Raw genomic sequence first — 27,419 nt, forward strand, 5'->3', positions numbered from 1 at the left:
GATCAAGATGGAGGACAGCACCCACAGCAGACAGACAGGCCAGTCCTCTTTGTCGTCTTCTGTACGCAGAATGTCTGGCTCTTGATGGGTTAGCTACGTAGCAATATTGCGCTATCTCACTCCATTGCTACAAGTCATGTTCTATTGTAGTTCCCTTCATACGAGGTCTTATAAAATGTGACTGACTCCTTAACTGCAACATGATATCCTTACAATACTCACCCAGAGATCAATGGAGAACATTTTAGTTTTCATGCATGTCATGATGAGTTGTAACTGCACGTGGAGGAGATAGAAAAAACGGTCAGTTAAATCATATTGAGGGACTATGGTTAAATCGATACGTCGGAGCTTTAGATTCACACGCCGTCGGGCAAAATCGTTCTGCAGATGTCCAAGGCAATGATAACGCTTGCAAGGTACCGGCTACGCCAAGAAACGTCATTTTGCGAAGTAAGGAAATACCCACTATGGCATAATTGATCATTTTGCAGAGTAGCTAGCTATGCGTCTGTAAGGCATTATGCACACTTGCGTAGCTGCTCACTTTGTTGATGCTGTGGCGGATGACGATGAATTACGGCTGAGCCCTTTATGATGGTTTGGAGCTCTAAGTAACGCATTTCTTACTAAATTCACACTGTGTGACGTCTGGTGTTATTTTACTCATCTGACACTTAGATCTGTTAACGTGATTCCTCGCCCGACATGACGTTGGTATCGGGTCTTGTTGCGAAGGAGTTTTAGGCACCGGCGTGGATATGATTTAAACCTGGTACTCTGTCAATCCAGTTCTTTTTAAAATCTATTGCGATATTTAAAGAAAAACAATGTAATATTTTTTTTATATGCTGCTTGTGGCACACACTTCCTATCTCAATTTTTCGCGCATTCGTATCAAGAGTTGAATGAGGAACTACACTTTCTTGTGGCTGTTCCCTCTAAAATAGTTTTGCCCGCGCTGACGTCCCATAAGGAGGCACACGCAGCATCGCTGATTCGTTTGCTCAAGTAAATTTTCTCTCACCCACGAACTTAGTTGAGTATGCTGGGAGTACTTACCGATTTAGGGCCTTGGCACATACTTCTGACACTAGCGACATTTTCGTTCTCATAATAGCAGCTCAAAATCTTCCTGTTGAAATCATCGCTCCTCATCTGTTGGGAAGGTTACAAGAGAGAAAAAAATCTGCACGACTGCGTTCGGCAGATCTTACTACACACGAACACACGAACAGCCACGTATGTATGTATACTTGATAACGAATTCATCCACACGATTAACAAACAATAGAATTCTTTTGTAAACGGCTGTTGTTTCTTATCCGTCATGGTGGTCTAGTTGTTATGGTGCTCGACTGCTGACCCGAAGGTAGCGGGATCGAATCCCGACCGCGGCGGTCACATTTCTGATGGAGGTGAAAATGCTCGAGGCCCGTGTACTTATATTTAGGCTCACGTTAAAGAACCCCAGGTTGTCTGAATCTCCGGAGCCTTCGACTACGGCGTCCCTCACAATCATATCGTGGTTTTGGGACGCTAAACCCGAACAATTATTATTATTTTGTTTCTTAATGATGTGTACGTTTCATTTTCATATTTCTTCGGGTTCAGCATAAACTTTTCTTTCTTACTATATATATGTATATGTATAGATATCGTTTTTTTTTCTAATTTAAATATGATAAAAGGGAAGGTAGGCTACATTGGAGCCGGCTATTCCATCAATATGATAGTAGTATTGAAGAAATACAAAAAAAGAACAAGGAAAACTAGAAGGAATGAAAGAATAAGAAAAGAGAAAAATAATCAGATGCACTATGTATGTACATATACGATATGTGCCGTATAAAGCATCGGCAGAGTCTAATGGCAGAGTGCTATACTTAGATAAGTGTATATATCAATAATATGAAGTGCTGGCGCGCGTACAAAAACAAGCTTTTACTCGACGTTTCGACTGGGGAGCGGTTCCCTGTCGAAACTTAGAATATATGTTTTTTTCCTTTGTACGTGCACCTACACTTCTTACTAATAGCTGGATCCAAAGAAGCTAAACGTATGCATATATTAGTAATGGAATTCCCTGCCTGCTTCAATAACAAGCATCAATGACTCCACTCAATTTAGGAATGTACTTAAAACAATGATTACCTAATTACCCCCTTTATGTTTTGTTCATCAGTTGATTTATATTGCTTTTTGCCTTCACCATGTAATAAAAATAAAATTACTGCTCCTCATTTGCTTTTTATGATGTAAGTTGTTAGGAGTAATCATCTTTGTACCCCAATTAGTGACTGTATTTTATGCCATTTGCTTTGTGTTCCTTGTTTTTTTTTATTGTTGTGCATTGCCGTTCCCCTCTGAAATGTACTATGTACCCTGAGGGTAAAATAAATAAATAAATAAATAAATAAATAAATAAACCATTTTGAAGTGCGCGAGATTACGAAAAGGGCAACACAACAGAAGACGGTTCTTGTGTGGCTTCTTTCGTGTTGCCCGTTTCCTAATATCGCACAGTTTACTATCTTTTACTAGAACGCGCAAAGTAATCCCTCAAGATTATCTAATCATGCATACATGTGCTTGCGTGTGATGTGGTTGAGGCCACCTATGTTGTTCTCAGTAGTGGACACATGTTGCGAAGGCCAGCGGCTACCTCTTATCGGTCACAAATATTGAGTGAATGCAGAGGAGGGGCAAGTCACCAGTATGAAGGGTTAGGTGCAGTGCAGATAATTATTATTGTTTTACAAATATGCCGCCCACAAACGTACGCAATACTTAATCTTATTTCGCAGAAGTATGCAGAAGGTGTGAACAGACACTTTTTTGTGTTAGGCGCATGTCTTTTTAATAATACACTAACCCGGAAATCGAAGAAAAAGTTGTACTGAGTCCTAATTTTCGTCAGTTCAAGTTTTCCTATTTGCCACTCGTGTGCCTTTGTCATCCTGCGCACCAGCGGTTTACGGAAACAATTTCCTTCTTCCATCACTGCTATCATCGGCATTACCGAATTTTAAAAAAAAAACGAAGTGCGTCACAGCAATGTCATGTTATTACACTCTATTGCGACAATGCACTAGGAGCTCGATGGCATTAGAAACAAACAAACAAGTACATAAATATAAAGAGGGCCAAGTTACAAAACAGTCTATTCTTTGTGGCTCATATAGAAATATTGTCACTTTATTCAAAAACTCAGTTTGAGCAACTTTCCCTCAAAGTAGGCAAATCTGGAAACCCTGCACGTGAGTACACAAATTAAACAAAGTTTGAAGCTGGAAGGTGTGAGTTGTTAAAGTTCGTTTTTTATCTTGCATACGCTTTCCTCGTTCAGCTTTTGCGTCCGTCACATGTAGTCTCTGGCACTGTCCCTAACGTTTCGTGTATATATAATTATCGTCATTTTGAAAATTTCTTAGAGGAAGAGCGGAATTACGTCTCGTCGCAGCTTTTGTGCTTACTGTATTCTTGATGTTGGGAGGTAGTCCCGTTGCAGTTGTAGTATTCAAGCAGGCCATCGCTTTTCGAGTCACTGTGAAAATAACAAGAAGCGCACAGTGATGATAAATTCGTGCGTATAGCATGAGAGCAGGCAAAACAGCTTGTAGGAATTAGTCGTGCGGAAATGGTTCGGGGTGTACAAAAGAGCTACGAAGCTTGTACGAGCGTCCCCTTTAAAATGCACAAGTTATCTGGACCGTAGTCAGCAACGTTTCACCACCACGATGCAAATCTAATGTAATGTACAAAAAGTAGAATGTTGTGGGTACCTGGAGGGAAAAACATCGCGAGAACGGGACAGAAGCGCTCACGAACAACTGTGTGCAGGTTCATTGCAACGGAAAGGAAAGGATATACGAAAAACAGAAACGCAAGAAGAAACAAAAAAATGTTTAGCACATACGCTAAGTATGCATGTTTAGTGCTCACGCCTGTACAGCCGTGTCCGTACAACTGTACAACTGCCGCAGGCGACGCCTTGCGGCAGTTGCGGACTCTGACGTGGTGGGCCCAGGAGCACGCGCGGCCTAATAGACATGCAGGCCTGCTTTGCACGAGTGACAACGCTGAAAAACGCGCTTGTTTAACCGAAGATGCACTCTCCCGCAGGGCGCTTTCGGATTACAAAAGATGACGCGTTTCGACCGATAACACGCGCTGACTAGGCGCGTGTTATTAGTCGAAACGTGTCAAAAAGAAAAACCTGTATGAATGTCATGTAATACGAGGAGTCTCCTTAACGCATGTAAAGCTGCTTGACAGAAGCGTAATTTCTGCGGAACGAGCTTTTTAACGCTGCCACGTTAAGATGCTCTTTTACAATGCTTTGCGCCAGGCTTGTGGCGTCGATGCCCCACATTTCATTTATCCAAACCTTCAGGAGTCCGGGTCGCGAGACCGGAACCAATACATTCAGACATGGTCGCTTTATCTCTCGATCTAGGGATCACCGGTGTTCTTCGATACGAGTTTCCTTAATTAGTCTCTTTATGTACCGTATTTCGTTCCCTGCCATTAATCAGGTGCTTAGGCATATCGAATAGAATCGTTAACTCACATTTATTGCACTTTTTGTGGACGTATGGCTTAGTCTGTGCCAGGACTTCCGCAAACAACAGGATGGCTCCCAGACACGTTAGGGTTAGCGCCATTACTGCGTGTACATTGAAAAAGATGGCGCCAGTCTTTTGCGTATCCTTTCTCAGACGCACAACATTGCTACGAAGACGCGCAATAGGGCTAACACAGGCCCAATGTTAACCAAACGTTGGCCTTATGCAGGGTGTTCCAGCTAACTTGCACCTAGTATTGCAAAAACTCACATGCGCGACGCATGTCGAATTGGCCTATTGTTCTGATCCATACACAGTACGTCAGGATGTTTTTCCAATCCGCTAGGCTGGGTAATTAACAAACATTGCTCAATTCCTAATTAGAAATTATAGCGAAAAATCTTCAGTACAAAAGCTGTATCACTTGTTCTAAAGCGTCGGAAGATTTCATCCATGCTGAGATAACTGTCAGTCCGCCGGGCTAGGTAATTAACAAATATTTCTTACTTATCTTCTTAATTAGTAACTGTAGCAAAAAATATAGAATGCAAATGTAGTGGTACTTGTCCTGAAACGTCGGAACATTTCATCTATGCTAACTGCCAATCCGATAGTCCGATGATTAACAAAGTTGGCTTAATTATTTATTGACGAAAAATCATAATGATAATATCTGGGGTTTAACGTCCCAAAACCACCATATGATTATGAGAGACGCCGTAGTGGAGGGCTCCGGAAATTTCGACCACCTGGGGTTCTTTAACGTGCACCTAAATCTAAGTACACGGGCCTCGAACATTTTCGCCTCCATCGAAAATGCAGCCGCCGCGGCCGGGATTCGATCCCGCGACCTTCGGGTCAGCAGTCGAGTGCCATAACCACTAGACCACCATGGCAGGATTGACGAAAAATCGTCCATACAAAACTTTTAACGTTTGTTTTAACGTTTTAACGTTTGCTATGGTCATTGCCTTGTGTAGCTTTTTTCCAAACTTTTCCTTAGAGTGCGTGAAATCGAAAAGCGCACTTAGCGCAAGTTACCTGAGACACCCTCCATAGGGTAAGGATGGTTTAAGATTTACACGTAGGAATTTATACGTCGTTATACTGAAAAACATTTTCAAGCAAAAGACTTAAAGCTTCGCAGGCTCATATAAATTGAACTGCCCTCTTAGCTAGTTATAACGCGACAATAAATATCGATAGGCAGGGCGCTAAAGGCTTTGCGCTGCAGAGATGTGATACAGGATATTCTATCTTTAGCAGTAGACACAATTGACAACGGAAAATGAATACCACACCTTCTCGAAATGAGCACTTGGCGCCAGATGCAGCACATTGATGAGCAAGTACGGCGCTAAATGAAACAATAAGAACTAGAACGTTGATGCGGGTTTACCGAACATATCTACAATATAATAATGTTTTCCGAGACGTCCAGATGTTTCAAGAAGGGTGGAAAGGCTTGTAACGCGTTACTTCAAAGCGAGACAAAGGACGGACCGAAGCTTAAATCTGCTCTCAATGGCCTTATTGGTGGAAATGCTTTTACAACATGCTATGTTGTTTTTCTTCGTGCCGCACAAAATGAAAAAAAAAAAAGGATTCAGAAACCTTTCGTTAAAAGAAATACATCTCACAATATCTGTTTCTTCAGACTTTGGGTATAATTTATGACGTCTCTTTTATTCTTAAGGTACGGTTTTATGAAGCTGAAAGTGTTGAAAATATCACAATTTTTTTTCCGGCGTTACTGATACTCCGAAAACTACATTGCTTGTTTATGGGCAATATCTTGACTACGTACACCTGCCGCGGTGGTCTAGTGGTTATGGTGTTCGAATGTTAACATGAAGGTCGCGGGATCGAATCCCGGCCGTGGCGGCCACATTTCCATGGAGATGAAATGCTAGAGGCCCGTGTACTTACATTTAGGTGCACGTTAAAGAACCCCATGTACGAACTGTGCGAGCAGATTGGATTACGTTTTCACGTATAAAAAAAAGTCGGTTTTCACTTTATTTCACGAATTTAACAAAAACCCATCAACTCGGTGAAGCTTCAAAGCCCAATAGACTTAGGAGCTAGCAGAAACACGTCTGCTTTTAATTACACGTCTAAATGAGCGTGCCACGATATAAAGTTAACTGAAACCAATTCGGTTACAAAATATAAAAATTGCGTCCACTGCAGTGGCGCAGTGTTTACGGTGCTCTGCTACTGACTCGAACGTCACGGGTTTGATCCCGGCTGCGGCGCTCGCATCTCGATTTAGGCAAAATGCTAGAGGCCCGTGCACTGTGCAATGTCAGTGCACATGAAAGAACACCAGATGGTCGAAATTTCAGCAGCCCTCCACTATGGGGTTCCTCATAATCAAATCGTGGTTTCGGCAAGTAAACCCCGCGCATTATTATTAACCTAAAGGTGTGGTTGGTTGGTAGTTCCAATATTTGTCACAACGGAAGCAAAAAGATTGCAACTTTGTAACTTTGGTCAAGTTGTACAGTTTTCGCTTTTACGCAAACTCCGTAAACTGAAATATCAAAATGGGTAAATGTTACGGATTTGCGAAAAAAACTGCGAAAATTAAGTCATCATTGAGGAAGCACCGCTAATGCAATGTACTTTTATAACGTTTCAATGAACAATGTTTGGCCTAGCTGCTGCTTAATTCATTGAGCGAACGAGCATGGTTATATATGATTAATGGACTAAGCTTTACCTCCTCTTTTGCCCCTTCTCCCTCTAGCTTCCTGCACCAAGCTTTGCTCGATCGGTTCTCTCATCCACTGCTATTCGGACGCTTGTGAGTAATTCAGCTGTGGAATGCTAAAAACCTAATGTACGCGATATTTCATTGCACTCTGAATTTAGAACACATGTTTATTTCTGCTTTGAGCGGCTGAGTAACAGCGCCTGCCATTCAGGTGCAGGGTTGCCCATACATGACCCGATCACTCAATCGTAACTTGAAGCACACATACATTTTTTATTGCAGCGCCGGAAAACACTTCATAACTTCACGTGAAGCAACTTCGGGCTCGGTGTCATATGTTGTCACATTTAATAAAAATCAGCGGACAACAGTGAAACCGCAAGACAACAAAACAATGAACACTCCAAATAAGGCACAGGGCACGCTCCATTCGTTTCTGTATAGTCACCTTCGAACGCAATCCTTCCCTGCACATGCTTCATATTTTTCAATAATTTTTTGTCGATGTATCTATCATGTTTCTTCGTTAAACGACCGACCAAGTGACGGTAAATGTATGTCAAATCTGGAAAAGTGTCATGAAATCCTCAATGTGAAGGAATGTACCATAATATAAATTTTCAACGGCAGCACGAATGTGCGCGCATGCGCATGAATTCATGACGTGCAGTCGAAGATAAACTGATCGCTGTCTGGCGACTGTACTCGCCACCAACGCCGTTTAGGTGCTGCTACTCTGCCATTAACTTTTGTAAGAGCCCTATAAATATTCTTAAATAATATAAAAAGGTTCACTGTAAAACATGGAGGCTGAGAGATCACAAGGCAAGTTATCCGACGCATCGAAATGCATGCGGGCAGTCACTGTCCCATAGGTAGAGAAATGTCAAATGCTACAGCCGCCATCACTGAAAGGCTCCATGAAGTTACTGCTAAGATGGAAGCAGCAGCAATAGCGCCCCGTGTGGTGGCGCTGCCGTTGTGACTACGACAAATATTCAAACACGAAATTTTCATTCCATTTTGACTCAAGCGAAGATACTATAGTTCTATCGCCATTAGGGTGACAGCACGTTCGCCCTAAAGAGCAACTCACGCAGACAGCCCTGTTCCCATTACTTTCCAGTGAGGGGTGAACACACCATACAGTTAGAGCAGGAGTATTCTCACAAGAACCTTCCGAAAAAATTCACCACTCTTTACACCCTGTGGAAATGGTGGACCAGCGAACCTGTGTGGTACACGGCACAGAGGTGACACTGAATTTTGATGAAATGGGCAGAAAGGCACAAAATATTCACGAAACGTACAAAGAGTGTCATTTAAATGTAGCGTAATCTCCTTTAAATGTCTCCATTTGAGCAGCATCCGTCTTGTTGCCGCGACATGCTTCGTCTTGTCGGGCTTGCCGCATGCGCGTGGCGTTTCGTGCACGATCTTGAGGAGCCATTTGAGCAGCGTGCGTATCTTTGCCGCATTATCCGTTTCGAGACACATTACTTGACCAGCGATGAATAGTGCGGTTGGCTCCATTCCTGTGGCACATGCGTTTTTGCCCGTGGGTAATTCATTTTTAGCGGAGCAGTGGTGGGGCTTGTCTCATTTCAGTGAGAGAGAGAGAAATGTTTTAATGAAAAGCTGGAGATGTTTGCCTGGCTATTCGCCTGACATGCTACTCCAGGTGCTCCAGGGTGATGATTATGATATATACACTGATAACCACGCATACATACATAGACTACACTGTTTACAAAGTTTCGGTCAGGCTTGTGGCCCGCAAGAAAGTCAGCAGCGCTTTCGTTGCGCGTAACGCACAGGTGCTGTTTTGCCATGGGCCCAGAATGTGCTGCAGTTCTAAGCACGAGTCCTGTTGAAGGTGCAAAGCCGCCTTCAGAGAAAGTCTTTCTGTTGCGTATCGCCTGCATTCGCAGAGAACGTGTTTAAGGTCTTCTAGGACGTTACATTGAACGCACCACGGTGAGTCCGACAGCTTGATTTTGTTCTTGAAGTAATGAGTGTAGGCGACGTTAAGTCTGATGCGGTGCAAGCATGTTTCCTCTTGTCTGTTGAGGTCTCGCGGCATATCGAAGGCACACGATGGATCAATTTTGTAAAGAGGCCCATACTGGTGTATTTCAGTGGCACATACAAGCTTCCTACGAGCATCTGTTTCGACTCGGCGTATACAGCTTTTCTGTAAAAAAAAAAACAATAACATAATATAGTTTCGGGCTACAATTGAATGGATTGCAATGGTTGCTTTTATAGTAATTGGCTACCGATTTCTTTCGTACAAACGAATATCTGTATTCATGGACAAGTCACTTAATACAGATGACCGATGGTCAGGTGTATCCCAAGGCATAAGAAACACGGCCGAGCACGGCAGAAGGTTGAATGGGGTGATGAAATAAAGAAATCAGCAGGTATCATTGGGAGACGCATTAATCCTTCAGTGGACGTAGCATGATTTTAATGATGATGAAAGGATATAAGACATCTACATTTCATTTCTGTCATGTTGCAACAAAGCTACGCGTCCCTTTTCAAGAACGGAGGTGCACGTGGCTGGAAGTGAATGCAATTAATGAAATAACTGACCTTTTGTGAACCGCCGCTTGCGCGTATCACCATCAACGAACGCCACTGGCGCCAATTGTAATATGAGCTGTTCCTGCGGCAAATGACGGTGCGATGAGTTCTTTGACGCCCATAACATCGTTCCGTTTCCTGCGTAAATGTGACACAGGCAAGGGCAATGAGCCGGCAATTCCGCAGTATAGTTCCACCCGAGCGCTGGGGCGAAGACTGTCGCCTCGCACAACCAGTATAGACAGGAGTCTGCCATGTTGGAGGGCACGCAACTGCTGGCGTCGTTTTGTGCCGCGTTAATTCTACAATGCGCGCCGGCATTGGCACAGCTCTTCGAGTACCCCGAAGATAGTAGCGATTTGCAAAAGTACCAAGACGTGAGCAGGGTAAGGACTTTCGGTATGCTTTGTCTTTTTTTTTTCGGGAAGGGGGGGGGGGGCAGGGCGACCTTACATAAGCTTGAGCTAATCTGATTATACATTCAAGTAATTTGAAACGAACGTATTGTTCTGCGCGTAATCTACAGCGCCGAATATTGTGAGGTTTGCTGGTTTTTAAGTCAAGCTTGTCTCTCTGATAAGTTCACGTAATATGTTGAGTGTAAGTCCCCAGTTCTTACAAATGATTGAGAAATGCGAAGTTAACGAAGAGCGCATTCCACCGGTGATCCAGGGGCGCGAACATTTTCGCGTTCGTTTTTTGTTCAGGTAATGGCTTTCGTCCATCAGTGCCTGAACACCCACATCTGAAAGAAAATAAAGAATGATATGATTATGTAATTCTGTGAACTGCGTCTGCTCGAACATATAAAGCTCCAACTTTGCTGTCGCTCATCTTGGCATACTAGGAAGAAATCTCAAGGAGCGCCATGCTGTTACACGGTGTCCAGCGCACGCCCGAGTGACAGGGAACGACAAGGCGAAACGCCTGACTCGAAAATATAGCATGCGAACGCACTCTCGTAGACTCCCGGTCACACCAAAGATATCTTAGAAGCACGGAGACTCGAAAGGCAACTGTATAGCTTTCGACCCACCCTGGGACGCAGTCCAGGTGCGCGCAGACTAAACACGTGCATACCCACATTTACTTTCACTACACCACATACATCCAACCGTGTACCCAAAAACTTGCCCGTGGTGTGGGCGCGGTCATCTCTTGACAGCATTAGATGTTTGTGCGAGAATCGGTCACAAAAATTTCAATCCTCCCTTTTGGGACAAAACTTTCACAGCAGGCAGTGGGAGACCTCGCTTGCCAGCATGGTGCGGGAGGCACAATTGGCACTTCTCGACCCAGCCCGGCGTGAAATCTCCAGCCGGGCCCTGGACGGAGGAACCCGCCCACTGGACGTGATGCCATCTTCAATAAATGTTTTTAGTACTACTACATCTCAATATTCGCACACGAAAGTTCGGAGTTTGTCCCGTAGGGAAACTTTCTCTGTTACCCGAACAGCGCCATCGTTCATCTCTGTGCCCGCCTCCGTCTGGTGTTGCACGCGGTGCAGCCTACTATGTCCAAAGCTGAAAACTGACATGCGTTTCGGTACTGACATGCCACTGTGTCGTTTGATCGCTCATTCGACTGCCATATATATATATATATATATATATATATATATATATATATATATATATATATATATATATATATATATATATATATATATATGTGTGTGTGTGTGTTCCATCATTTATCTTAAGCTATGATGTGCTCCCTTAATAATGTGTTCCCGCTTAACTCAAGTTCTTGTGCGACTCCTCAAATTGTTCTACGCAATGTGAAAGAATTTGCTAATTTACGTAATTCCTTTGAACGAGATAGGTATTTCCCGCCGTACTCGTTTTCTTTCCTTTTTGTCTCCTCCTAACGCCAATCTCTTGTCCATCGACTTTTCCCGAAGGAGCAGGCAGGCGTTGTGCTCTTCTAGGTGGCTTTGTCAGCCTGCTCTCTCCCTATTTCCTCTGTGTACTTGCGTGTATTTGTGTATGCATGTCAAATAATAATAATAATAATAATATTAATAATAATAATAATAATAATAATAATAATAATAATAATAATAATAATAATAATAATAATAATAATACTTTCACTGTGTTATATTTTACCTGCAGTGCTACCCAGACATTGGAGAGTGGTATATGATGTACCGGAATTTCTACGTCGACAACACATTCGGTGGTTCCGCAAAATGCGTCAAGTACAGCGGTGCGGGGAAATACAGTGATTACAGCATGCCGGCATTAATCTCGTACCACCCAGACAAATCAGTGTAAGAAATTTCAACAACTGTGGTATAGTGTTTTTGCTATCGTTTTCACAGAATTTACCGTCGAATACCTTCTCCTTAGTGACTCAGTGATTGCAGTGCATTACTCATTGGCCAGCTACTTCAATGTGTGGAAGAATGTACTGCCACGCCCACTTCTTGTCTTGTTTTGATGTATTCGGGTTTGACCGGCAGGGACGGTTATCAACGCTCGACGCTGTCCGCGAAGCATTGTTCGAGAAGCTTCACGTCTGTAGTAGATCGTTCTGTTAAGATTGCGCCCCGCACGCGAATGTTCCAGCTTTGTCTAGAGATAACGCCGCCACCAGCGATATTGCTGGAAAGTTCGATACCGCCTGTATAAAAGCCGACGCGATTGACCGCTTGTCAGTTGATCGACGGACGACGCCCTGTTCGCCGCTATCATTGTACAGCGTGTATTGCTGTAGTTCTAGTTCTCATTTTCCGGCCACAAGTTCGGCCAAATAAACAGTTTCACCCTGCAAAGGCTGACTGCTGTCTTCCTCGACGTCACGACCACGTGACATCTGGTGGAGGTGCTGCTTCTTCCATGATCCGGACGCCCCCGCGAAGCGCTGACCCAAGTCCAAGCCGCGAGGAGGACGACAGCAAAGAATACCCGGATCGTCGAACAAGCCGCAGGCAGAAGGGACTGCAGCCAGAGCACGGGCTCCTTCCCGAACAAACCAGGCAGCCCAAGGTCCCAACACCCACCGCAGCGACGATGACCGACCCCGTGCAGCCTGCGCCGATCCTACTCCGGCAGCCCAAGGAGCCGCCAACCTTCCGCGGGTCGTCATTCGAAGACCCGGACACCTGGCTCGAGACTTTCGAAAGGGCCTCAACATTCAACAACTGGGACTCCGAGGACAAGCTGCGTCACGTTTACTTTTACCTCGAAGACGCAGCAAGGACCTGGTTCGAGAATCGGGAGTCCACTCTTCGAACTTGGGACGCCTTTCGCAGCGCTTTTCTGCAGACGTTTGCAAGCGTCGTCAGAAAAGAAAGGGCCGCAGCCTTGCTAGAGACGCGGGTCCAACTTCCAAATGAAAGCGTTGCCATCTTTGGAGAGGAAATGACCAGACTGTTCCGCCACGCTGACCCAGCCATGCCCGAGGACAAGAAAGTCAGGTTGCTCATGCGAGGGGTAAAGCAAGAGCTCTTCGCTGGGCTGATGCGGAACCCACCCTCGACAATCCAAGAATTCATCTCAGAGGCGACGACGATTGAGAAGACCCTGGAAATGCGCAACCGCCAGTACAATCGCCGATCGATTCAAGACAGCCCAGCTGTTCATGCCGTCGGCTCCGACGACCTGCGTGAAACGATCCGAGCGATCGTGCGGGAAGAACTGCGCAAGCTTTTACCCTTACCACAGCCTGAAGTTGCCTCGATCGCTGATATCGTCCGAGAGGAAATACAGCAGTCTCTGGGCACCCCCGAGTCAGCCCAGCCACAGCCGCAAGCAGTGAGCTATGCCGCTGCAGCCCGACGCAACGCCCCCCCCCCCTCCTCGCCCACGTCAAGACGCCGCGCACCCCAGCAGTTCCGCCACCAGGCGCCACCGCCGCCGCCACCGACGTCATACCGCCCGCCAGCCGGCCAGCTATACACGCCGAGAAAGGCCGACGTTTGGCGCACCCCCGACCACCGCCCACTCTGCTACCATTGCGGGGAAGCTGGCCACACTTACCGCCGCTGCCAGTACCGACAGATGGGACTGCGTGGGTTCGCCATCGACGCGCCGCGTCCACAGCGAGGGGAAAGACCACACGACATCGCCGACTACCTCGCGGGAACGCAATAGACGCCCCGACAACCTTCCCGTTCGCCGTCGCCAGGCCGCTACGTCTCCCCCCAACGCCGACCATACACTGGCCCAAACCAGGGCCGGTCGCCTAGCCCGTATCCGGAAAACTAAGGGCAGCAACCGATGGAGGTGCGGTTGCTGTACGACGAAATACCGAAGATCCTCCGCCGCCGACGACAACGCCGCAACGACATCTAAAGAACACGCCGCAAGCCGAACGAAGCCCTGACGTCGAAACTTCACGGCCCGAAGAAGACCTGACGACACAACGACGAAGCAGCGGGACAAACCGACGTAGCCGTGATCCGACGCCGCGACCAAATTGAAACGGTAGGTGACGAACGAGTGACCTCGACGTTCTCATCGACGGCCACAACGTCACCGCTCTCGTCGATACTGGAGCCGACTATTCTGTCATCAGTGGACCGTTCGCGACGAAGCTGAAGAAAGTCAAGACCGCCTGGGAAGGCCCCGAAATCCGCACAGCGGGAGGTCACCTAGTAACGCCGGCAGGAATCTGCACAGCGAGGGTCTCCATCAACAACCGGATTTATCCCGCAAGCTTCGTAGTCCTTCAGCATTGCTCCCGAGATGTCATCCTTGGTATGGACTTCTTAGGCCTTCATGGTGCAGTCATCGACCTCAGATCGAAGTCGATAACACTATCTACAGAAAAAGCATTACCGCGGTGCACGCCGCCAGGGAAGCATGCCTTGAATGTGCTGGAAGACCAAGTCACCATTCCCCCTCGCTCCAGCGTCATCATTTCCGTCGGCTCTCAGAAAGTAGCAGACCTGGAAGGCGTCATTGAAGGCGACCAGCACCAGTTCATTAACCGCGAGATTTGCGTCGCAAGAGGAATAGCAGAGTTGCGGGGAGGCAAAGCAACAGTGATGCTCACAAATTTTAGCAGCGAGTATAAGCACGTAAACAAAGGCACGACAGTCGCCTACATCGAAGAAATCACGGCTACGTCGATGGCTTTCGCCATCGCCGATTCTTCCGAGCCAACACCGACGAACCAAGCTTCTCAACCAGTTTTCGACGTTAATCCTAGCCTTCCGAAGCATAAACAAGAACAGCTCAAAACCCTGCTCTTGAAATACAGGGACTGCTTTTCGTCATCGTCAAGAATCCGCCAGACCCCAGTCGCAAAACATCGCATCATAACAGAGGAAAATGCCAGGCCACTCCGGCAGAGCCCGTACAGAGTTTCAACGCGAGAACGCGAATCCATAAAGAAACAAGTCGACGAAATGCTACGCGACGACATCATCCAGCCGTCGAAGAGTCCATGGGCGTCACCCGTGGTGTTAGTGAAGAAGAAAGACGGAACCCTACGCTTCTGCGTCGATTATCGCCGCCTGAACAAAATCACGAAGGACGTCTACCCTCTCCCACGGATAGACGACACCCTGGATCGACTCTACAACGCGAGGTACTTTTCGTCGATGGACCTCAAGACCGGCTATTGGCAAATCGAAGTCGACGAGAGAGACCGAGAGAAGACTGCCTTTATAACACCAGACGGCCTCTTCGAGTTCAAGGTTATGCCCTTTGGTCTTTGCTCGGCACCTGCGACGTTCCAGCGCGTTATGGACACCGTGCTGGCTGGATTGAAGTGGCAGATTTGCCTTGTGTACTTGGACGACGTCATTGTGTTTGCGTCAAGCTTCGACGAACACCTCCGGCGCCTTGACACTGTACTACAAGCAATCAAGACTTCTGGCCTCACCTTGAAGCCTGAAAAGTGCCGCTTTGCATACGAGGAGCTGCTGTTTTTGGGTCACGTGATCAGCTAGGGTGGTGTTCGCCCAGACCCGCGGAAAACAGCTGCCATTGCTGCCTTCCCGCCCCCCACCGACACGAAAGCCGTGCGCCGTTTTCTCGGCTTCTGCGCCTACTACAGGCGCTTTGTCAAGGAATTTTCACGAATCGCCGAACCGCTAACTCACCTCACGAAGACCGACGTGCCATTCAAGTGGGAAACGGCGCAAATCGAAGCATTTGAAGAATTGAAACGACGCCTTCAGATGCCTCCGATACTAGCACATTTCGACGAATACGCCGATACGGAAATCCACACCGACGCAAGCAGCGTAGGACTCGGCGCCGTCCTTGTGCAGAAGACTGACGGGCAGGAAAGGGTCATCAGTTATGCTAGCCGGTCGCTATCAAAGGCAGAAACGAACTATTCCACAACAGAAAAGGAGTGCCTAGCGATCATCTGGGCTGCATCCAAGTTTCGCCCCTACCTCTACGGCAGGCCCTTCAAAGTTGTGAGCGACCACCACGCATTGTGTTGGCTAGCTAACTTGAAGGACCCTTCAGGTCGCCTCGCACGGTGGAGCCTACGACTTCAAGAATTCGACATTACCGTCGTTTACAAGTCCGGAAGGAAACACTCCGACGCTGACTGCCTGTCTCGCGCCCCCGTCGACCCACCGCCGCAGGACGACAAGGAGGACGACTCCTTCTTGGGAATCATAAGTGCCGACGACTTCGCCGAACGACAGCGAACGGATCCAGAACTCAGGGGCCTTGTGGAATACCTCGAGGGCAGGACCACCGTTGTTACGAAGGTATTCACGCGGGGACTGGCGTCATTTTTCTTGCGCAACGGTGTTCTCCTAAAGAAGAACTTCTCACCGCTTCGAGCCGATTGCCTTCTCGTGGTACCCTCGACATTGCGGCCAGAGGTCCTCCAGGCTCTGCACGACGACCCGACGGCTGGACACCTGGGTGTTTCTCGCACGCTAGCAAGAATACAGGAGAAGTACTACTGGCCGCGCCTTTCCGCCGACGTCACTCGTTACGTGAAGACCTGCCGGGACTGTCAGCGACGCAAGACACCGCCCACTAGGCCAGCCGGACTTCTGCAGCCTATCGAGCCACCTCGACGGCCGTTCCAGCAAATCGGGATGGACTTACTGGGGCCGTTCCCGACGTCCAATACCGGAAACAAATGGATCGTCGTAGCTACAGACTACCTCACCCGCTACGCCGAGACGAGGGCCCTGCCAAGAGGCAGTGCCGCCGAGGTAGCGAAGTTCTTCGTTGAGAACATCGTCCTGCGTCATGGCGCCCCAGAAGTTCTCATCACCGACAGAGGTACGGCGTTTACTGCTGACCTAACTCAGGCAATACTGAGATACAGCCAAACAAGCCACCGCCGGACCACAGCGTACCACCCACAGACAAATGGCCTGACCGAGCGGCTAAACAAGACCATCGCCGACATGTTGGCCATGTATGTCGACGTCGAACACAAGACGTGGGATGCCATCCTTCCGTATGTGACCTTCGCATACAACACGGCCGTCCAAGAAACGACGCAGATGACTCCGTACAAGTTGGTCTACGGAAGGAGCCCGGCGACGACGCTCGACGCCATGCTACCCAACGTCACCGACGAAGAAAACCTCGATGCCGCCGCTTACTTACAACGTGCCGAAGAAGCTCGACAGCTCGCCCGCCTGCGCATCAAGACCCAGCAGCACACCGACAGCCGTCGCTACAATCTTCGACGACGCTTCGCGGAATACCAGCCCGGCGACCGTGTTTGGGTCTGGACGCCGATACGCCGACGTGGGCTTAGCGAAAAACTCCTTCGGCGATACTTCGGGCCATACAAGGGTCTTCGACGCCTCGGCGCTCTTGACTACGAGGTGATCCCGGACGGCATTACGAACTCCCAGCGACGCCGCGCACGACCTGAAGTCGTCCATGTCGTGCGCCTTAAGCCGTTTTTTGCGCGTTAGCGAACCTGGGGACTCTATTTTGCTTCCTTTGTTATTGTAATTTATTTTTGTATGCACTTGTTTTTTTTCTCTCTTCTATGTTCTTTCACAAGCATCGAGACGATGCTTTTTCAGGGGGGGGCAATGCCACGCCCACTTCTTGTCTTGTTTTGATGTATTCGGGTTTGACCGGCAGGGACGGTTATCAACGCTCGACGCTGTCCGCGAAGCATTGTTCGAGAAGCTTCACGTCTATAGTAGATCGTTCTGTTAAGATTGCGCCCCGCACGCGAATGTTCCAGCTTTGTCTAGAGATAACGCCGCCACCAGCGATATTGCTGGAAAGTTCGATACCGCCTGTATAAAAGCCGACGCGATTGACCGCTTGTCAGTTCATCGACGGACGACGCCCTGTTCGCCGCTATCATTGTACAGCGTGTATTGCTGTAGTTCTAGTTCTCATTTTCCGGCCACAAGTTCGGCCAAATAAACAGTTTCACCCTGCAAAGGCCGACTGCTGTCTTCGTCGACGTCACGACCACGTGACAGTACGGACACTTTCGGATCTTCAGCGCTTCAAATGCGCACTGGTGATCACAATATAGCAACCTGCTGGAATTGGTCAGTTCTTATTTGAAGGCCACGTTTGTGTGATGGACATACACTAACCGCATACAAAAAAGTGGAGTATTCACTGGATCCCCTTTGGCGCCCGTTCTCAGCGACTTTTTTTTTTCCTCATCATGATCGCGCCTTTTCAAGTAAGCTTCCCGGCTCTGCAATTTCTGACAACCCTGTAACCTGACTCTGCCGGCGTCAACATAAGGGATGCAAAAATAATCACGTGATGACGTAACCATGTGACGTCACAATGACGTCACATGGTTACGTCATTGAGGACGTGGAATCAGCAATGAGTAAGGTAAAAATACTCTACTGCGCTGATAGGCGACTTCAACGCCAAGGAAGGCAAGAAGCAGGCTGGAGACCAGGCAGTGGTGGAATATGAACACCGGTTCTGGAAATGCCACAGGGGAGTTGTTAGTATAGTTCGTAGAATGCAATAATTTGTGGATCTTGAATACCTTCTGCCGAAAACGGGCGAACCACAGGTGGACGTGGAGCAGCGCTAATGGTGAAACTAAGAATGAAATAGACTTCATACTGTGCGCACGTCCTGGCATCGGGCAGGATGTGGAATTGGTTGCCAGGATACAATTCAGTGACCGTAGGATGGTAAGGTCACGAATTCGCCTAGACTTGAGGAAGGAACGGCAGAAACGGATGAAACCAATTAATGAGTTACCGCTGAGAGGGAAAGCGCAGGAGTTCAGGATTTCGCTCCAGAACAGATACACGGTTCTAACTCAGGAAACCGACCTTAGCGTTGACGCAGTGAATCTTGTGAGTATCATTACGGAGTGTGCAGTAGAAATCGGAAGTACAGTCATAAGGCAGGACACTGGCAAACTCTCCCAGGAGACGAAAAACCTCGTTAAGAAACATGAGATGATGAAAGCCTCAAACAGAACAGATGACATAAAACTGGCAGAGCTTTCGAAGTTAATGAATAGGCGTAAGGTAGCCGACATAAGAAGGCATAATATGGAGTGAACTGAACATGCTCTAAAGATCGGGAGAAGCCTCAGAGCGGCGGATAGAAAACTGGGCACAGGCAAAAACCGGATGTATGCACTAAAGGACGAGGAAGGCAACTTCACTACCAATATGGATAAGATAGTTAAAGTAACTGAGTTTTGAAGAGATCTGTACAGTAGCCGGGACAATCAGGACGATAATGTAAGAAGCAGTAGTAGCCGATAGGAATCGGACATACCACCGGTAACGACAGGGGAAGTAAAGAAAGCCTTGGAGGGAACGCAAAGAGGCAAAGCCGCTGGTGAGGATCGGGTAACATCAGATCTTTTGAAAGACGCTGCACAGATTGTTAGAAAAACTGGCCACTCTCTATACAATGTATCTCTTGACGGTGAGGGTACCAGAAGATGGAAAGAATGCTAACATCATCTAAGGGGACGTCAAGAGACAGATAGAGAATAAACGTTTATTTTGAGCAAGCGCACTGTGCGGCAAGAGGACGTCAAGGATTTGAAAAATTACAAGCCGATCAGGTTTTTGTTCGTTGTCTGCCAGCTATTTACAAGGATAATCGCTAATAGAAGTAAGACCACCTTGGAATTCAATCAACCAAAGGACCAAACAGGATTTCGTACAGGCTACTCGACAATAGACCGTATACACACTGTTAATCAGGTGATAGAGAAATGCGCGGCATACCACCGACCCCTATATATATATACCCTTCATAGATTACGAGAAAGCATATAATTCGGTCGAGGTATCAGCACTCATGCAGGCACTACGAAATCAAGGCGTCAACGAACCACATATAACAATACTGGAAGAAATATACAACGGCTCCACAGCCGCCATAGTCCTCCGTAAAGAAAGCGACATAATTCCAATAAAGAAGGGTGTAAGGCAGAGAGGCACCATCTCCCGAATTCTATTCACCGCGTGCTTACAGGAGGTTCTCAGGGCAATAGATTCGGAAGAGTTGGGGATACGAGTTAACGGAGAGTACCTTAGCAACCTGCAATTCGCTGAATACATTGCATGGATGAGTAACTCAGGGGCCTAATTAATGAAGGACGAAAACTTTGAGGGCTCGCGTCTTTGTTTAACACAACCTTGATAAAAACCAGCAGATAATGAAGCCAATGAAAGTATACGGGACGTTAATTGTACTGGTTTAGGCGTATTGTAGCAATTGTGATATAAATGTGAATACAGTAAAGTGGACGAAAAGACAACTTGCCGCCGGCAGGGACCGAACCTGAAACCTTCGGATTACGCGCCCGATGCTCTTATCAATTGAGCTATGGCGGCAGTCGTACCCTCGTCCACTTTGTGAGGTATTTATGTGCATGCAAACCTTGGGAGTGTTAGCCAGCGGCGCTCGCAGCCATGACGGCAAGTGTGGGACACTCTCTTTTTGATAGCTGGCGTCGCGTTGCGCGTGATCTTTTAACGAGCGGAAAGCTGACCGCTACAATACACCTAAACCAGTACAATTAACATCCGCATACTTTCCTGGGCTTCATTATCTGCTGCTTTTCATGAGCAGGGGACGAATTGCAACTCATGATTACCAAATTGGACAAGGAAAGCAGATATATACAGGCCTAGAAATTAATGTGCAGAAAACTAAAGTAGTGTGCAACAGCGTCGGAAGAGAACAGCGCGTTTCGCAATAGGTAGCGAGGCACCGAAGATGGTGAAGGATTTAGGACAGGTAGTGACTGCGGAGCTGAACCATGAGACTGAAGCGACTAGAAGAATAAGAATGGGGTAGAGCACATTCGGCAGGCACTCTCAAATCACGAGTGGTATTCTACCACTGTCTCTGAAGAGGAAGGTATGTAACAGCTGCGTTTTACCGGTACTCACCTACGGAGCAGAAACCTGGAGGCTTACAAAGAGGGTTCAACTTAAACTGAGGACGACGCAGCGGGCCATGCAAAGGAAAATGATAGTTGTAACCTGGGGGACCAGAAGAGAGCAGAGTCCGCCGCGGTGGAGCAGTGATTATGGTGCTCGGATGCTGACCCGAAGGTCGCGGGTTCGATTCCGACCGCGGCGGTCGTATTTCGATGGAGGCGAAATGTTAGAGGCCCGTGTTACTGTGCGATGGCAGTCGACGTTAAAGAACGCCAGATGGTCAAAATTTCCGGAGCCCTCCACTACGGCGTCTTCCACAATCATATTGTGGTTTTGGGACGTAAAACCCAGATAATATTATTAAGAAGAGAACAGAGTGTTTCAGGGAACAAACGGTTGTTAAGGACATCTTAGTCGTAATTAAGAAGAAGAAATGTACATTGGCAGAGACGTAGCCCGTAGGCAAGATAACCGCTGGTCATTAAGAGTAACTGACTTGATTCCAAGAGAAGGAAGACGCGCTAGGGGAAGACAGAAAGTTAGGTGGGCATGTGCAATGAAGTAGTTCGCGGGTACAGCTTGGCCGCAACAAACACAGGACTATGTTGATCGGAGGAACATGGGAGAGGCTTTTGCCCTGATGATGATGACCCATACTTATAAGAACTAGCTGCACGAACAGGTGGGCGCCTTCATCACTAAATCTTTCAATTAAAACGACAATGTGTGGCGCATTTCAGGTCACACCACCTAACACTGGGTTCCTTAGCCTGCTATAAAGCCAGAAATATCAAGGTCTTGACTCCCAACACCATTGGCAACGGTACCTCGGGCAACAGCAGTTCTATGGAGAGTAAGTTAAATATCGCTTATATACTTTAAACTATTTGGACGTTCTGCACAAGGCTGCGCTTAGCATTCTTTCCTATAAACGGAGATTGCTGCTGAATGGTTGTTGGTGTTATTATAAACAATGCTTTGCCGCTTAGCTGTCACCATTTTGGTGTAATATGTGTTTCTACAGTATACCAAAAAACGGCAGTAAGGGAAAGGTGGAAGCTTGCAATGAAAAAATCCGTAAAAATGGGGTGGGTGCTCGAGCCGACGTTTCGACAAGTGGACTTGTCTTCCTCAAGGCTGTAAGTACCAGCGTTGAAGGAGACGTGTCCACTTGTCGAAACGTCGGCTGGAGCACCCACCCCATTTTTACGGATTTTTTTTTCACCTACAGTATACCATTGCAAATAAATAGTGAGCTTTTTATTTTACTAATTATTTGGTTTGTTAAATTTCAACTTTTGTTGGGTCTGATTGTAACGGTAATCGCTGGACTGTATTCGTAACGTAGTACATGTTAACGTTTATTGCAGTTTAATAAATGAACTGGTTTAGCCTACTGATCATGCAATTTCAATTTTGTTTTCATCGCTATAAAACTGTAATATCAAATTCTTATAATTTTTTCACTATCTAGACGTTGATTGCAATATCCTCCTCGATTTAACGGCTTTCAAAACGCAAGAAAACGATATTTATCCAGGTGATATGGTTCAATTAAATTCAATTATCTGTTATACCTATTGTAATGAGCCTGCCGAACACCCCAATCTATTTCAATATTTGGTTTACGGATAAACAAGGTAATCTGTAAAATACCTTTCAACGTTCTACGCAGCGTATCAAATGCATCGACGAAAACATTACCAGGTCGTTCATGTGGCAGCTTACTATTCGTAACGAATTACGAAGCGTAGAAATTAAACAGCTGCATTCAAATATTCTGCGATTTACTGAACCCGTTTACTCCTTCAGATAATCTTGCTCCGCAAATGTTTCATGTCATCTATACTGACTGTAAAATGTGCCTCGTCCTGCGACATCGCTATGCAAGCAATGGTAAGCATCTGACAACTCTGAAGTTCACTGTTCGACTTCATGCATGAGGCAAATTTGCATGTTTATTTTTGGTACAGCGAATTACTATGCCTAAGAGCAGGCTTTCGCAAAAAAACAAAAAAAAAAATAACTGTAAGGCAGGTGCTTCTCAGGCTGTAAGAAATGTATTATCGGCTTTTTTGTTCACTTTAGATAATGCATTCATCAGGGCAGAACATGTGCATCAGGGCAGAACAGATCGTACGTGTTTGCAGTACAAAACTGCTGACAGTGGATTTCGCGAGACCCCGTGTGGCAAACTCATCAGATTAAAACCATATGCGAAGAACTGTTCAGGAAGCATGTGCAGGCCGATAATGATCATTGCGTAAGGGCGATTATTCATGTTCATATATCCGAAAACAGACTTATTTGTGCCTTTAGTGGCTCTAAATGAAGTGGTTGCACACAACGACGTTCGTTCTATTTTGAGCTTTTGTTCGCGCATCTACGTCAGTTGAGTGTGTGTTCTAATGCCCTGATTTTTTATCGTGTTTTCTTGAAAATATGGGTGAAAAATGCGTAAGCATGCCGTCAGTTGCACTAACAAAAAAATAGTTTGACTATCTGAGTATGACAACGTCAAATTAAAAGTGTCGTCTGGGTGGGTTTGGGAGTTTGGCGCATCGATATGGGCTGATTGTGTGCTATAAGTAGCAGTGGATCGCAAGAATAAATTTTGTTGGAAGTAGCGCCTACGTGTGTGCATATGTGTGTCTTTTTGTCATCCGTGTTTTCCGTGCGCTCAGTCTTTTCGAGTTGTGTACCACGCTATGACGGTATTTCATCATTGTACTGAAGAAATCAATAGTATTCCAATTACGTAGAGGGCGACACTGTTATTCTGGTGGCCTTTATTTTATTTTAATAGTATATATCGTTGTTCTAAGCAAGCATGGTACCAGAGGCAAGTCTTACGATATCGCGTCCTTTCCCGCAGTTATAGAAGCAAACCGAGAAGCCTAATGATGAGCTGTCGTATAGCTATAAAGCACATAACTGCACGAGGGCGGTATTTGAATGCAATGTTTCGATGCAGCAGGCCCATAAAAGAGCTGCCGAACGATAGGCCGATGCAAACGAAGAGGTGGTAGGGCGTTCGAGGTCCGATTCATGGCCCCACAAATGAGTGTATACCCATGGTTGACTAGGCCGACGTCTACTCTGAGTGTGTACAAGTCCCTATACTGATCTCTGACGGTTTCCTTTTTGGGAACACGCCGTGTAGTCCCGCTCATATATCTGTTTCATTGCGATAGCAACTATGTTGACACTCTCAATGGGCTTTTGCGTCGCCGTCGCCCTCGTGTTGAGTATAAGTCCAAATAGATAACATCGCCCCGCAAGTAAAACCGCACGAGCGCTGGCGACGAACGCAGCTGAAGCAGAGGTGAAAGGATCCGGCCATCTCCGTCACACGGAGGGTGCATGCGATAACGTCACCCCGCATGCGAGCGAAGCCTGCCGTCGATTGCTCCTCAAGCAGGGAGGCAGCGCCCCGCCCGTCTTTTGTCCGGCGAAGGAGCATGATGGGACGCCGGGGGAGGGGAAGAGGGGAATGCGCTGCGTCAGTCGAGCAGCAACTGCGAACACTGATAATAAAAACGCGGCCGCGAGCGCTGGCGCCAGACGACAGACAGCACGCAAACCGTTCGCTCCCTGGAACATCCGCATTCCCTTACACCAGCATTTCTTAGAGTAACGCGAGATCAAGTCCAAAAGAGTTAGCTGCTAGCCTTACTTCGTGTAACATTACAATTCCTTGCTATCACATTCACTGTTTGGCCCTTTCGGCGAAGCAATGAATGCGATGCCAACTTTTCATACAGATGCCTATGCTCACTCTCTTCGGAGCTGCCTGCACCTGCTGTTTGAATTCGAGCAGCAGGTAGCATGCTATTGGTCAAAAGGCGACATAAATCAAGATCAGCGTTTGTATCAGATGCGCTTCTTGCCACGAGGTGCCGCCACGTGCCCACACCGCGCTCCGTAGTCAGTTAATATTACAGAGTAACCACGTGAATCACAACGGGAGCGAGCGATCGCGTTTCATCACGCGTGCTTAAGGCCATGACGTGCGCTGACGTAATTTTTTTCCCAGCTCCATCCCTCGCTGTGCAGCTTCCAGCGAGCTCGTCGGGACGAGAGAAGAGAGAAAGCGTTTGAAGCGTGCGGCAAGTCCCTGTAATTCCGCTCGCTCTTGGCGGATTCGAAAAAATTTTGCGGGAATCGATTCGTGAGGCAATCACTCCGATACCGAGGTCATTCAATAATCATTTGGAAAAGTGGTTTAGGACCCCTTTAAAGGTTACGTATTCGAATATGTCATGTATTAAAAGCATAGAGACATTTGAAAACCAACAATATTTTTATAATATATTCACTGAATTTAGTTTTAACGGGAGTTTATACGAATGTACAGTACTCACGGATTGAAACGCGAAAATTTAGGGCTAAGTGATGCACGTACTTCCAGCGTCTACAATTTGTATCATATCGGCGTGATTCTTACTCAAGCTCTTGCATCAAAGCCAACATTACCTTTAGCGACCAGATTTGCCGCGACATATGACGCGGCTATCACGAGTAATTGCTCATAGCAGTCGTTATACTAAAAAAAAACATGGTCGATCCCACCATAATAGGAATCGGTATACCACGAAAGCAAAACGTGTCTTCACAGAAGTAGCTGATTGTTTATCTTACATTGATACATAAGAGCTTGTGTAATGTCTAGTGGTCTATGGCGGCTAACCCACCATTTGACGTGGAGGCACCCACTTTCACGCTTGGTGGTACACCTCGAAACCGACTTCAGTTTTCGTAGCCTGAGCCGTGAACGCGTGAAGGCATTCCGCTTCCCGCTGGCGTCCCTCTCGTTTACCCAAAGCACTCACTTGCGCGGCATTCGTCCGTCGACGTCGTTGTCTGTCTGCGCCACTTAATGCAGCATTTTTCGTAGCCGGTGCCATCGCACTCGAAGCAGTAGGCAGTGGAGAAGCGCAGTTGGCGCATGTGGACGTTTACGACAATATTGCACCTACAGAATCCGCGGCACCGAGACTACCGAAGTGCGCCCTGTCGGCGCTCGTAAGTGTCATCATGTAGTATATCACTTCAACCCTTCTAGACGGCGACACGTCCACACCATCTAAGAGCGATGCGAGAGAGAGAGAGAGGGAGAAGGTCTGACAGATATAAGGCGCACTTGTAAAGTGCGCCTTGCACGTTTATCCACTGCGCTACCGCACATATGTGTGGGTAGCGCCGTGGGTAAAGCGCCCGGCACCTATCGTCACCGACCGACGATAGGTAGGTTCGACGTTCGGCAAGGACAATATATATACTTTAGTTTTTCTTTGTATTCTGTTCATGTGCATTTTACCGACGTCATTTCCGTGACGGAACTGACGTCAGTGAGGTCTTGGTATACCCCGGCACAAAACGCTTTCATGTTAAAAAAAACAATGTCAGAATTCAGTCTATGAGTACTGTACATATACTTTCTTTTACACATATCGTATCTGCCCAGAACATTTCGGCGGCATCTGTATCGCTTCATATGACTCTTGGCAATTTTTCACTGTTACAGGAGCTGGCTGTTCATTCTGGCGGCGCGCTGATTCACTTAAAAAGTGCACTGACTGTTGCGAGTTCATTTACGACGAGATTTGCGGCTCCTTCCCGAAGTACAAGGTCTACGACCCGAAAAGATGCGCACGGTTGGATGCGGCGCTTCCAAAGTAAATGCGCAACGCACAGTGGTGCACGTAAGGCAGCACATCTAAAGCTTCACCTGCACTGTGAAAAGAAATTGAGTAAGAAAATAAAGAAAAACCTACCATTGCACATTTTCCGACAGAAAATTAGTTTTAAATGCTAGGCATGTATTGACCAAACCAAAAGGGGCACTGTCTGTCTGTCTGTCTGTCTCTGTCTGTCTGTCTGTCTGTCTGTCTGTCTGTCTGTCTGTCTGTCTGTCTGTCTGTCTGTCTGTCTGTCTGTCTGTCTGTCTGTCTGTCTGTCTGTCTGTCTGTCTGTATCTAATCAATGTAATCTATCTATCCGAGGGTAAGAGAGTTTGACGAATATGATTGTCTGGTGATGACATCAAGAACGTGAAAATCCTGTTGCGTACGTTGTCAAACGCTTTCCTCTAGACCATAGAGTTTCTTACAATAATACCTAGAGGGGAATCTGGCGCTAGTGTCTACGCGGGCTCCTTGAGACGCGCTTCAACCACCATGGGAATGATGGGAAGTACAGGCTTCGGATTTGCTTCGGATGGATTAGGTTC

General features: G+C 46.9%; 1 protein-coding gene across 1 annotated transcript in view; it reads left to right on the forward strand.

Annotated features, from left to right (window-relative positions):
* The window catches only part of LOC119401368 (uncharacterized), an 82,813-nt gene extending 55,859 nt beyond the window's left edge, over positions 1-26,954 (forward strand). The window contains exons 2-5 of the mRNA XM_037668101.2: positions 12,000-12,157; positions 21,928-22,040; positions 23,000-23,083; positions 26,715-26,954. Of these exons, the coding sequence (XP_037524029.1) occupies positions 12,027-12,157; positions 21,928-22,040; positions 23,000-23,083; positions 26,715-26,869 (483 nt within the window). The 5' untranslated portion in view covers positions 12,000-12,026 and the 3' untranslated portion in view covers positions 26,870-26,954. The remainder of the gene's footprint in view (positions 1-11,999; positions 12,158-21,927; positions 22,041-22,999; positions 23,084-26,714) is intronic.
* The last annotated feature ends 465 nt before the right edge of the window (positions 26,955-27,419 follow it).

Source organism: Rhipicephalus sanguineus, chromosome 8 (assembly GCF_013339695.2).
Source record: "Rhipicephalus sanguineus isolate Rsan-2018 chromosome 8, BIME_Rsan_1.4, whole genome shotgun sequence".
Taxonomy (NCBI): Eukaryota; Metazoa; Arthropoda; class Arachnida; order Ixodida; family Ixodidae; genus Rhipicephalus; species Rhipicephalus sanguineus.